Source organism: Dasypus novemcinctus, chromosome 9 (genome assembly GCF_030445035.2).
Source record: "Dasypus novemcinctus isolate mDasNov1 chromosome 9, mDasNov1.1.hap2, whole genome shotgun sequence".
Lineage (NCBI taxonomy): Eukaryota > Metazoa > Chordata > Mammalia > Cingulata > Dasypodidae > Dasypus > Dasypus novemcinctus.
Window position 1 is genome coordinate 118,661,203 of NC_080681.1, and position 13,433 is coordinate 118,674,635.

The 13,433-nt window shown below is 42.1% G+C and overlaps 1 protein-coding gene across 2 annotated transcripts in view; it reads right to left on the bottom strand.

The window, feature by feature from the left end:
• The window catches only part of DNAJC16 (DnaJ heat shock protein family (Hsp40) member C16), a 58,843-nt gene that overhangs the window by 12,030 nt on the left and 33,380 nt on the right, over positions 1 to 13,433 (bottom strand). For both annotated transcript variants that reach the window (XM_012530524.4, XM_004472168.3), the window contains 2 exons: positions 7,159 to 7,289; positions 5,421 to 5,604 (listed from right to left, as the gene is read on the bottom strand). In XM_012530524.4, the coding sequence (XP_012385978.1) occupies positions 5,421 to 5,604; positions 7,159 to 7,289 (315 nt within the window). The remainder of the gene's footprint in view (positions 1 to 5,420; positions 5,605 to 7,158; positions 7,290 to 13,433) is intronic.

Here is a 13,433-nt window from a genome sequence, read left to right on the forward strand (position 1 = left end):
TAAACTTTAGTAAAAAAAGGTGTTAAGAGATTAGAGACATAACAAATAGATGCAGAAAGCCTGTACTGAGGAGGGATTAAAATGCTATCATTTTTCTTTTTGGAGTAATGAAATTGTTGTAAAATTATGTGTGGTGACGAATGGAAAACACTGTAATTAAACTAAAAGCCATTGATTGTACACTTTTGATAGATTGTATGGTATGTGGATATATCTCAATAAAACTACTTTTCAAAATTAAAAAAAGTTAGAAGTCTTTCTTCTTGGACACAACCAGCAAGATGGCGGCACAGTAAGAACTCCTAGAGTCAGCTTATGCTGCAAGGCAGTTAGTAATCACCCAGAGCTACCTAAAGCACCTGTGTTAGGGCTCCAGGAGACCAGAAGAGCATCCTGCAACATCCCTGAAGGAATGGAAGGAGGTGACTGCCCATCTGCAAAGAAGATTTGTAAGCAGAGCAGTACGCCACAGAGGCTGGTGCCCATCCTCCACTGGTGGCACAAGCCACCTTGGGAGCTATTCTGCAGCTGAAATTGGAAGTGCCACTTCCCAAAAACCAGGGAGGAAGAGATGGTTGGGCACCAACTTCAGCTATTGATTAGGAAATTCAGTGGGCTAAAGTATAATCTTAAGAACAGCTAATGTTTGAACCTGTCCAAGTCAGAAAGAGGCCAGTAGATGCCATCTTAACTCCATCCCTGACACAAGGGGAAGCTGGGCAAACTGAAAATCACAGTGCTGATGAGGGACTGGCTTCTTTCCATCCAGATCAGACTGCAAGTCTAGCATAACCCCCAGCCTCACCTCTGCCATGGGAGAAGTTGGGGGACCTATGCCAGCCTCTCTGGGAAAATACAGACCACACCGTGGAGGCTGGTGATCATCCTATGCTGGTGGAGCAAGCCACCCTGGGGGCTGTTCTATGGCTGGAATTGGAAGCGCCATCTCCTAAAAATGGGAGGGAGAGACCGTTGGCCACCAACTTCTGCTACTGATGAGTAAATTCGGCTGGCTAAAGTATAACTCTAAGAACAGCTGAAGTTTAAACGTGTCAACGTCGGAAAAAATCTGGTAGCCACCATTTTGACTCTGTCCCCAGCATTAGGGGAAGCCAGGCTGACTGAAAATCACAGTGATGGCAGAGACCTGTTTCTTTCACCCAGATTGGATTGCAGCCCTAGCCTAGGCTTCAGTCCCAGCTCTAGCAGGGAGGAAGCTGGTGAGCTCTGCAACCAGCCTCTCTGGGTAACTGTAGGAACATTTGGCTGGCACAGACTGAATAACTGCAAATTTACTGGGGCAAATGAGGTCATTTTGTACCCATACAGCATAGATTGTTGCCCACACCTGCAGCTCCATCCCTACCCCAGGTAAGGGAAAATGGGGTGTGAAGCTTCATCAGTCTTTCTGGGCAACTACAATGTAGGCCTGTGCAACTAGTATTATTTCACACAGCTGTGGCTCTGTCCCTAGCCCTGACAAAGGAGAAAGTTGGGAGAAGCTTCACTGGTCCCTGGGGCAATGTAGGCAGCTTAAGCCTCCACAGCTTACAGTGCCAACAAGAGAGAAAGGGCAAGAAAGCCCTAAATTAAAGAGAGCAACTACACCCAGAATAAATACATCTAGTAAGCCAGATGCCAAGATACCAACAAAAAATTACAATCTACATCAAGAACAGGAAGATATGGCCCAGTAAAAGGAATGAGATAAGCCTCCAGATGACATAAAGGAGTTGAGACCACTAATCATAGATGTTCAAACAAATCGCCTTAGTAAATTCAATGAAATGTCTGAAGAGATTAAGGATATAAAGAAGACATTGGAGGGAAGCAGACTTGGCTCAACAGTTAGAGCGTCTGCCGACCACATGGGAGGTCCACGGTTCAAACCCAGGGCCTCCTTGACCCGTGTGGAGATGGCCCATGCGCAGTACTGATGCGCGCAAGGAGTGCCCTGCCATGCAAGGGTATCCCCCGTGTAGGGGAGCCCCACGCGCAAGGAGTGTGTGCCCCGTAAGGAGAGACGCCCAGCGTGAAAGAAAGTTCAGCCTGCCTAGGAGTGGTGCTGCACATACAGAGAGCTGATGCAGCAAGATGACTCAACAACAACAACAACAACAAAATGAGACACAGATTCCCGGCGCCACTAACAAGAATAGAAGCGGACACAGAAGAACACACAGTGAATGGACACGGAGAGCAGAGAACTGGGGGGAGGGGAACTGGGAGAGAAATAAATGAAAAATAAATCTTAAAAAAAAAAAGAAGACATTGGATAAGCACAAAGAAGAATTTGAAAGCATACATAGAAAAATAGGAGATCTTATAGGAATGAAAGGTGCAATAAATGAAATTAAATATACACTGGAATCATATAATAGCATATTTGAGAAGGCAGATGAAAGGACTAGTGAGCTTGAAGAAATGGCCTCTGAAAGCAAAGATACAAAAGAACAGATGAAGAATGGAAAAAATTTAACAAGTTCTCAGGGAACTAAACGACAGCAAGAGGCATGCAAACATACATGTCATGGGTGTCCCAGAAGGAGAAGAGAAGGGAAAAGAGAAGGAAAATTTCCCAACCCTATTGAAGGGCATAGATATCCATGTCCAAGAAGCACAATGTACTCCCATCCAAATAAATCTGAACAGACCAACTCGAAGACACTACTAACCAGAATGTTAAATGCCAAAGACGAGAATTCTGAGAGCAGCAAGAGAAAAGCAATGCATAAAATATAAAGGACAGCCAATAAAATTAAGTGCCCATTTCTCATTGGAAGCCATGGAGGCAAGAAGACAGTGGTGTGATATACTTAAGATACTGCAACAGAAAAACTTCCGCCAAGAATCTTATATCAGGCAACATGGTCTTTCAGAAATGAGGGCAAGTTTAGAATATTCACAGATAAACAGAAACTGAGAGAGTTTGTAACCAAGAGACCAGCTTTTCAGGAAATACTAAAGGGTGTGCTACAGTCTGAAAAGAGAAGAGGAGAGAGAGGCTTGGAAGAGAGTCTAGAAATGAAGATTATATCAGCAAAAGTAACTGAAAGTATCAAAAGAGTGGTGGAAATAAAATAGGACAGATAAAACCTAAATATTTTGGAATAAACATAACAAACAATGTAAGGCACTTGTATCCAGAAAACTACAACTCATTGTTAAAAGAAATAAAAAAAGACCTACATAATTGGAAGAACATTCCATGCTCACATATTGGAAGACTAAATATCATTACAATGTCAATTCTACCCAAATTGATATACAAGTTCAATGCAATCCTGATAAAAATATTACCAGCATTTAAAAAATAAATGGAAACTATGATTAGCAAATTTATTTGGAAGGTGTCCTGAAAAAGCAGAAACATCGTAAAAAGGAAAAGCAAAGTTGAATGACTCTCACTTATGGACTTTAAATCATATTACCTAGCTACAGTGATAAAAACAGCATGGTACTGGCATAAAGACAGACACACAGATCAGTGGAACCAAACTGATTGTTTGGAAACAGACCCTCACATCTATGGTCAAGTGATTATTGACAAGCCTGTCAAAACTATCCAGCTTGGGCAGAATAGTCGATTCCACAAATGGTGCTGAGAGACTGGATATCCATAGCCAAAAGAAGGAAAAAGGACCCCTTTCTCACACCTTATACAAAAATTAACTTAAAATGGATCAAAAACCTAAATATAAAAGCAAGAACCATAAAGGTTCTAGAAGAAAATGTCGGAAAATATTTTCAAGACCTGGTGGTAGGTGGTAGATTCTTAAAGGAGATAAGAGGAGGACTGAGATGGACTACTGATATTTAATGTATGCAGAAGTTTTAATTAACTTTACTACTGAAGTGTGGAAATGTATAAAGTTGATGGTAACCACCATTATAGTGAGTAACAGCTGGTTTATAAATGGGAACATGGCTGAAAAGGGTAGTCTAGGAATGTAAATGCCAGTTGAAAGAAAGCTAGAGAATTATCTAGGGACTACAGAGTAAACCCAGAGGTGGATGAGAATTATGGTTGATTGTAAGTACAGATGCAAGGGTGTCCTTTGTGAGCTAGAGCAGATGTACATCACTATTGCAGGGTGGTGGGAATGTGGAGAAGCATGGGAAAAATACAACTGAGTAACCTATGGACTACGGTTAACAGTAATAATGTAATATTCATGCATCTATGCCAAAGATGTACTGTGTTGATAATGGAGGAGTAAGGAAAAAGTATGCCAAATGTATGCTATGGACCTGGTAAGAGTCTGATGATATTATATCATGATCTGTAACACATGTTCTACCATGGTGTGGTGTATTGATAGAGGGGCGTTATATGGGAATTCTGCACATGTGTGATTGTTTTGTAAGTTTACAACTTCTGTCATAAAAATATATTTAAAAAATATAATAGGGTGGGTTGGGGAAAAATACATCAAATGTAAGATAAGGACTATAGTTAGTAGTAAGATTTTGACAAAATATATTCTTTCATAATTTGTAACATGTCTAAAACACTGCAAGGTGTTGGTGGTGGGCTGATGTATGGGACCCCTGTATGATGTTATGTATGTTTGCTTTGTAAGCTCATAACTTTTACTATACATTTACTGTTTATGAATGTTCATGTATAAGTGATATAGTAATAGTAATAATAATAAAATAATAGGCTGGGGTGGGGGAAAAATACACCAAATGTAAGATACTTTGGTTAGTAGTAATATTTTGAGGATGGTCTTTAATCATTAGTTAAAAATGTTTCACAACAATGCAAGGTATTGGTGGTAGGGTGAGGTGATGTATGAGAACCCTGTATGATGTTACGTATGTTTGTTTTATAAGTTCATAACTATTACTATACACTTACTGTTTATGTATGTTTATGTTAGTGATATACTTCAATAAATTAAAAAAAAAGTCTGAAAAAAGTCTGTCTTCTTAATAGGCTTAGTTGGTTCTAGAATCTCTGACTTAATATTATAAATAAAGGAAACCTTTCCTTCTTGGAGAGATTAGTGAGGACTGCCAAAATGATGAAAAAGTGAAGAATTCCCTGTTTCTGATGACAAAGGCCAGGAAAGGGAGGAGAAATCACGGAGGATCAAGTCAAAGGGGCAAAAGTACAGGAAGGGGAGGTTTCCAAGCATATATGGTGGCCCAAGAAATATTTTCCAAACTAGGATGGTGCAAGGGTAGAACTGGTGAAAGGGACTGCTGCACCTTCATCCTTCTGATGCTTCTTCTTGAAGCCCAAAGCTGAAAATCGAAGTGGGACAACCAGGGGGAAAGACTGTCGTAAAAGCAGACTTGTAGGGATTAATGGATTTCCTGGAATTTACTCAAACTTCCAAGGAAGGACAAAACAGAAGCACGTGCCACATGCCTGTGAAGAGCCTGGCACCAGGAGAGAATCCGTGACTCACCGCTGATTTTCCTTGAAACATTTCCCCATCTGGTAGTAAGGTGTAGGCAAACTCCTGCTGCCGGTTGCTGTAGACATGCACGAATCTCACTGTGTCTTGTGTGTTTGCCAGAGCAAAGGAAAGGAAAGCCTCAAAAGGTTTACTCAACTTGGTCACCTCTGCAGTCAGTAAAATCACACAGTACCTGTAAAGTAGTAAAGACAAGAGTTTATGGCCAGTCCCTGAGGTCATGGCTAAAACCTGTAACAGCAGATTCTTATTCTGGTGAAGAGGAGGTGCTCATCTTATATAAGTGAAGATGTTTTGCATAACGAAAGCTGTGATGGAAGATGAGCCTCATTCTGAAGGGATTTCTTCTGCAGTGGTTCTAGTGGAAAATTCATTCATTCTCCCAAATATTTACTGAGTACTTTGCTACATGCCAAGCATGATGGCAGGTACTAAGGAAGTAGCTTTAATCAAGATGATCAATATCTTGCCCTCATGGACCTTATATTTCAATGGGGAAGATGGACAACAAATAAATAAGTACATCATAGCAGTGAGTGACAGGTGCTATGGAAAAGAAAAAAGAAGAAGGGAAAGGGGGTAGAGAGAGATCAGGGAGGGGTGGGTGTTGTGCTCCATTAGACAGGTTGGTCAGCAACATACCACCTGAGAAGGTGCTGTTTGAGCAGGACCCAAATGAAGTAAGCCCAAAGAGGAAATGGGGCCAGAACGCACCAGGCAGAGAGAAGTGCAAGTGCTAAGACCCCAGATGGACACTGACTTGATCCACAGCACATCTTTAGAAATCTTTAGAAAGTTACTGGCTGATGTGTGGAGAGGTGGCTGGGAAGTATAAAAGTGGAAGCAGGCAGTTGAGTTAGAAGGTAAGCATGGTTTGGTGGTCTCGATGGGAGGTGACGGCGGCCTGTTCCAGGGTGGCAGTGGTTAAAAAAAAAAGACAAGTGGTTGGAGTTGAGATCATTTTTGAAGGCCGAGTAAACAAGCCTTACAGTCCAGGATATTCTTCTTTACATCTAATTAAAGTCTTGCTTTTCTCTTAGACTATAAAAGAATCTGAAAAGTTTGGAAATATAGGGGGAAATTTGATTCAAATAAATATTTTGGTTATATTTTCAAATATGATAAATGTTTCCCTCCCATCTCCAGATAGCTTTTACACATGAAATAACTCTAAATTTAAAACCATCATTTAATTAATCTGAGAAAGGTATAATAATATTATTTCCTACCCTGTATAAAAATGCTTCACCTACTTTATGGAATAAGTATGCCTTAGTCTTCCCATCTCTCAGTTAAGGGAATCTAATTATTTTAACATGTCCTCAGTACCTTCATTCTCTACCATTTGATTATTTTCCTGGCTCATCTCGGCCCTCTCTTCAAATCTTTAAGAGCAACAAAGACTCAACCTGGGTGGAATGTTCTAGGAGGGATATTAACTCTCTCATACGCCACCTGTCTCTCCCTGACACCTTACCCCTTCACCTGGCTAAAGGGTCCTCATCCCTCTGGCCTTAGCAGAAGCATTACGTCTCAGGGAGATCCTCTCTCACCCCTGCAGCAGGCTGGCACACCCAACTGCTGGGTTCTTAGGGCCCAAACACCCTCCTACCATCATAGTTGGTACTTGCTCTGTCACGGGGTAGATGTTTAATCGCCCTGTGGTAAAACGTGACGACATGGCCCCTCTAGTGCAATGACAAGTGGAGGTAGAGCCTGGCGTCCTTACTTCCTCTGTCGGTGAGACCGTTTGACAGGGCAGAGTTCATGGAACAGCTTCTGGCTGGTGAGCCTGGCTGCCAGGAGATACTTGTTTTGGGTGATGAAGTCATCAATGACCTGCTTCTTCATACCTCGGGCCTAGAGAGACATCAAGAAGCACTTGATTTTTATTTGGTTTTCTCACTGCAAATGGGCTTTACATACCAGCTCAATAAAAATGTGGCTGACCCTGGCTAAAGTAATAGAATCAAATAAAATAGACCTGTGTGAGCAAATAAACATGTGGTCACCTATTTCAACCCGATAGGGGTTCAAGGACTATGGTTCTTTCAGGTCAGAGGAAAAATCAAGGGCTCATTGTATTTGAGAACCTTCATATAATGTTTTATGGTAATAGATTACAAAAAACAATCATTTTGAATTTTAGGCAAATTTATTTCCATTCAGGATTCATAGCAAATTGAACAATTAAAAAAAAAAACACCCCAAAGTAACAATGTTACTAAGTATAAAATGCAGACTGCAAAACTATGATGACCATTTTCTTTTTTTTTTTAAGATTTATTTATTTATTTAATTTCCCCCCTCCCCTGGTTGTCTGTTCTTGGTGTCTATTTGCTGCTTCTTGTTTCTTTGTCCGCTTCTGTTGTCGTCAGCGGCACGGGAAGTGTGGGCATCACCATTCCTGGGCAGGCTGCACTTTCTTTTCACGCTGGGCGGCTTTCCTCACGGGCGCACCCCTTGCGCGTGGGGCTCCCCCACGCGGGGGACACCCTTGCGTGGCACAGCACTCCTTGCGCGCATCAGCGCTGCGCATGGCCAGCTCCACACGGGTCAAGGAGGCCCGGGGTTTGAACCGCGGACCTCCCATATGGTAGACGGACGCCCTAACCACTGGGCCAAAGTCCGTTTCCCGACCATTTTCTTATTACTAACGTTCATACATTTCAAAGGATTGAAATTATATATAGGTTTTCTAACCACAATGTATTAATATAGAAATCAATATGTCATTTATCTAAGAAGAAAGCAAATCAGATATTAGAAAATATTTTGAATTTGAATGATTAATGAAAATACTACTTATCAATACTTGGGATGCAGATAAATGAGAGTAGTCTTAAAATGAATGTATTAAAAAGTAAATTAATGAACTAAACAGCTAAGTCAAGAAATTAAAAAAAGCAACAGCAAAATATAAAAGTAGAAAGAAGGAAATAAAACAGTAAAAATTAATGAAACAAATATATATCAAAAAAGATTAACAAAGCCAAAGTTGATTCTTTCTAAAAAATTTTTAACACCTATTCTTCCCTCTCCCATCCCTCAGAACCTCTGGTGGTCACTGCCTTTATATCAATGATAAGAGTTCTTCCATTGCTAGAATAATAGTAAGTCTATAGTAGAATAATAGTAAGTCTACTTTAGTCCATTGTTCATTCTCCATCTTGAGGATTTGGGGATGCAAAATTGAATTATTGATAAAATCAATAAATTTCTGGTAAAACTGTCCATGAAAACACAAGTCACCATGAACAAGAATGAAAATGGGGGAAAAAGGGAAAAAAGTCATTTAAGTATGAAAATTTAGATGAAACTGAAAAATTTCTAGAAAAAGCAAAATCTGAAAAAAGAAAACTTAATTCTATAACCATTCAAGAGAAAGAATAAAACACAAAACTCAAGGCCCAGGTGGCTTTATAGATGGTTTCTACCAGACTTTCAAGGAAGACAATCCAATGTTACACAAAGTCTTCCAGAGTCTGAAAAAGGGAGAGCATTCTCTAACTCAGTTCAAGTCAAAGCCCATGATGGGTATCAGAGAAAGAAAGGTTAAACGTCAGTCTTATTTCTGAATACAGTTGCAGAAATCCTAAACAAAACGTTAGCAAATCCAATCCAACAATCTGAAAGGATAATGTAAATCATTATCATGTTGTATTTATCTCATAAAGGCAAGTTAGGTTTAACATTAGAAGCTAAATTAATATGATTTAGTGCATTACAGAAGTTTAAAATTAAAGAAGAAAATTCATAAGATAATTTTAATGGATGTGGAAAAAGCATTTGATAAAAATCAATATCCCCTCAAAAAAGAAAAATCAATATCCATTCATGGTTGAAACTCTTAGTCAATTAAGAAATAGAAGGGAAGTTTGAGATCAAGAACAAGGATGGTCCCCCCCATCAACATGTCTATTCCACATTACACGAGGCCCTTGTCAGTAGCAAGGTAAGAAAAATAAATAAAAGAGGGAGACGGACTTTGGCCCAGTGGTTAGGGCGTCCGTCTACCATATGGGAGGTCCGTGGTTCAAACCCCGGGCCTCCTTGACCCGTGTGGAGCTGGCCATGTGCAGTGCTGATGCGCGCAAGGAGTGCCCTGCCATGCAAGGGTGTCCCCCGCGTGGGGGAGCCCCACGCGCAAGGAGTGCGCCCGTGAGGAAAGCCGCCCAGCGTGAAAAGAAAGAGCAGCCTGCCCAGGAATGGTGCCGCCCACACTTCCCGTGCCGCTGACGACAACAGAAGCGGACAAAGAAACAAGACGCAGCAAATAGACACCAAGAACAGACAACCAGGGGAGGGGGGGAAATTAAATAAATAAATAAATCTTTTTTTTAAAAAAATAAATAAATAAAAGAATAAGGGCTAGGAAAGGAAGCAGCAAGTTAATTTCAGATGATATGACTGTGTATTTAGCAAATCTAAAAGAAGGCACAGATAATTTAAATCAACAAGAGTTTAGAAAGGTTGCTGGATACAAAGTCAATATCAAAACATCAATTTGTATTAATACCAGCAAAGAGAAAATGTAATAGAAGAAACACCTTTTTTAATAGTATAGGAAATATGAAGTACCTAGAAATAAGCTGAAAAAATATTTATGATCTTTACAGAAAATTCTATAGCCACATTTAGATACATTACAGAAAATGTAAACAAATGAAAGATGTATCATATATGATGTTCTTAGATTGTTAAGATGTCTATTCTCCCCAAACTGATTTACAGAGTCAATACAAACCCAATGAAAATGGTTGGTTTGTCTTGGTGAAACATGACCGACAACTCAAAATGTGTACAAAAAGTACAAAATACCAAGATGCTTCTTTCTGAAGGGGGAAAACATCCAAAATCCAAAAATTAAAGAAAGGATTTGCTCTACCAAATATCAATGGTATTTTCAGATAATTTAAAGTGCCTAAATATAAAAGTATGTAAATATAAATCTTTCAGAAGCTCCTTGAGAAGAACATCTTTATTACCTTGGTGTAAAGAAGGATGTTTTAAACAGTAAACAATGGACACTTTGGATGGATTGATGGTATATGAATTTATCTCTATAGAATTTCTTAAAAAAAAAACATAGAAAAGATTGACATAATAAACTATATTAAAACTCTGGGGAAACGGACTTTGGCCCAGTGGTTAGGGCGTCCGTCTACCATATGGGAGGTCCGCGGTTCAAACCCCGGGCCTCCTTGACCCGTGGGGAGCTGGCCATGCGCAGTGCTGATGCGCGCAAGGAGTGCCGTGCCACGCAGGGGTGTCCCCCGCGTGGGGGAGCCCCACGCGCAAGGAGTGCGCCCGTAAGGAAAACTGCCCAGCGTGAAAAGAAAGTGCAGCCTGCCCAGGAATGGTGCCGCCCACACTTCCCGCGCCGCTGACGACAACAGAAGCGGACAAAGAAACAAGATGCAGCAAATAGACACCAAGAACAGACAACCAGGGGAGGGGGGGAAATTAAATAAATAAATAAATCTTTAAAAAAAAAAAAAAAACAAACAAACAAACACAAAACAACTCTGAACTTGAATATCCTCATAGCATCATTGGTCAAATGACCCAAAACTGGCAGAACCCAAATGTCCATCAACAACAGAACGGACAAACACTGTGGCATGTTCCTATCATGTACTTTTTTTTTTTTTCAAAGATTTATTTTTTAAATTTATTTCTCTCCCCTTCCCCCCCACCACCACCCAGTTGTCTGCTCTCTATGTGTTCTTCTTGTCTGCTTATATTCTTGTCAGTGGCACCGGGAATCTGTGTCTCTTTTTGTTGCGTTATGCTGCGTCAGCTCTCCATGTGTGCGGCCCCATTCCTGGGCAGGTTGCACTTTTTTCATGTGGGGTAGCTCTCCTTACTGGGTGCACTCCTTGCGTGTGGGGCTCCCATACATGGGGGACACCCCTGCGTGGCATGGCACTCCTTGCGCGCATGGGCCAGCTTCACCACATGGGTCAGGAAGCCCTGGGTTTGAACCTTGGACCTCCCATGTGGTACGTGGATGTTCTATCCATCGAGCCAAATCTGCTTCCCCTATCATGTACTTTTCACTAGCAAGAATGAACAAGCTAAAGCTCTACATAACAACACACATGAGTCCTGCAAACTTAATGTTGAGAGAAGCCAGACCTAAGAGACACACACTGTATGACTCCATTAGTATAAAATTCAACAAGACCTCCTCTTATCTCCTTTAAGAATCTACCACCTACCACCAGGTCTTGAAGATGTTTTCATACATTTTCTTCTAGAGGATTTACAGTTCTTGTTTTACATTTAGGTTTCTGATCCATTTTGAGTTAATTTTTCTTTTTTTGGTGGGTAATTTTTATATAAGGTGTGAGATAGGGTCCTCTTTCTTTCTTTTGGCTATGGATATCCAGTTCTCAGAACCATCTGTTGAGTGGACTGTTCTGCCCAAGCTGGGTGGGTTTGACAGGCTTGTCCAAAGTCACTTGACCAGAAGAACCAGCAAGATGGCAGTGGAGTAAGGAGCTCCCAGAGTCAGCTCCTGCTACAGGGCAGTTAGTAAACACCCAGAGCTCTCTGGAGCTAGCTGAAGCACCTGTCTGGGGGCTCCAGAAGACCAGAAGGGCATCCTGCCACATCCTTGAAGGAATGGAAGGAGGAGGCTGCCCATCTGCAGAGAAGACTCGTAAGTAGAGCACTCCATGCCCTGGAGGCCAGTGCCCATCCTCCACTGGAGGCACAAACTGCCTTGGGAGCTGTTTCGCGGCTGGAATTGAAAGCTCCACTTCCCCAAAAGGAGGGGGAAGAGACGGTTGGGCACCAACTTCAGCTAGTGATGAGTAAATTCAGTGGGCTACAGTATAATCCTGAGGACAGCTAAAGTTTGAGCCTGTTCAGGTCAGAAAAGAGGCCAGAAGCCACCATCTTAACTCTGCGCCTAGCACAAGGGGAAGCCAGGCGGACTGAAAATCATAGTGCTGGTGGGGACCAGCTTCTTTCCATCCAGATCAGATTTGCAGCTCTAGTCTAGGCCCCAGAGCCACCTCCAGCAGGAAGGAAGCTGCCGGACCTGCGCCAGCCTCTCTGGGGGTCTCTGCTGCTTGGCCGGTGATTATCCTGCTCTGGCAGCACGAGCTGCCCCAGGAGCTGTTCTGTGACAGGAATTGGAAGCTCCATTTCCCAGAAATGGGAGGAGGAGATGGTTGGCTGCTGATTTCAGCTACTGATTGGGAGACTTGGCTGGCTAAGAGATAACCCTGGGAACAGCCGGGGTGTAAACCAGCCCAAGTCAGAAAGAGGCCAGTGGCCACCATTCTGACTCCGCCCCAGCCTGAGGGGAAGCCAGGCTGACTGAAACTCTCAGTGTGAGCAGGAACCAGTTTCTTTCACACAGATCAGCCTGCAGCCCGCCTAGGCTTCAGCCCCGCCTCTGGCAGGGAGGAGGCTGAGGAGCCCTGTACCAGCCTATACACGTAACTGCAGATAACTTTGGCTGGCACAGACTGAAAATCAGAAGTCTACCAGGGCAACTGCAATCATCTTGGACCCACATTGCATAGCTTGCTGCCCATACCTGCAGCACCATCCCCGCAGCACCATCCCCGCCCCAGGCAAGGGAGAAAGGGATGTGAAGCTTCATCAGTCTCTCTGGGCAACTACAGTCTAAGCCTGCACTTGGATTATTCCACACAGCTGTGACTCTGTCCCTACCCCTGGCAAGGGAGAAAGTTGGGAGAAGCTTCATTGCTCCCTGGCACAATGAGGGCAGCTTGAGCCTCCACAGCTTATAGCACCAAATACATGCTTGGCTCCTACTGCACAACCAGCAAGGGAGAAAGGATAGGAAACCCTAAACTAAAGAGAAAAACTGCACCCAGAAAAAATACTCTAGTAAACCAGATGCCAAGACACCAACAAAAAATTACAATCCACACCAAAAAACAGGAAGATATGGCCCAGTTAAAGGAACAAGATAAGCTCCAGATGACATAAAGGAGTTGTTCAATGAGATGGCTGAAGAGA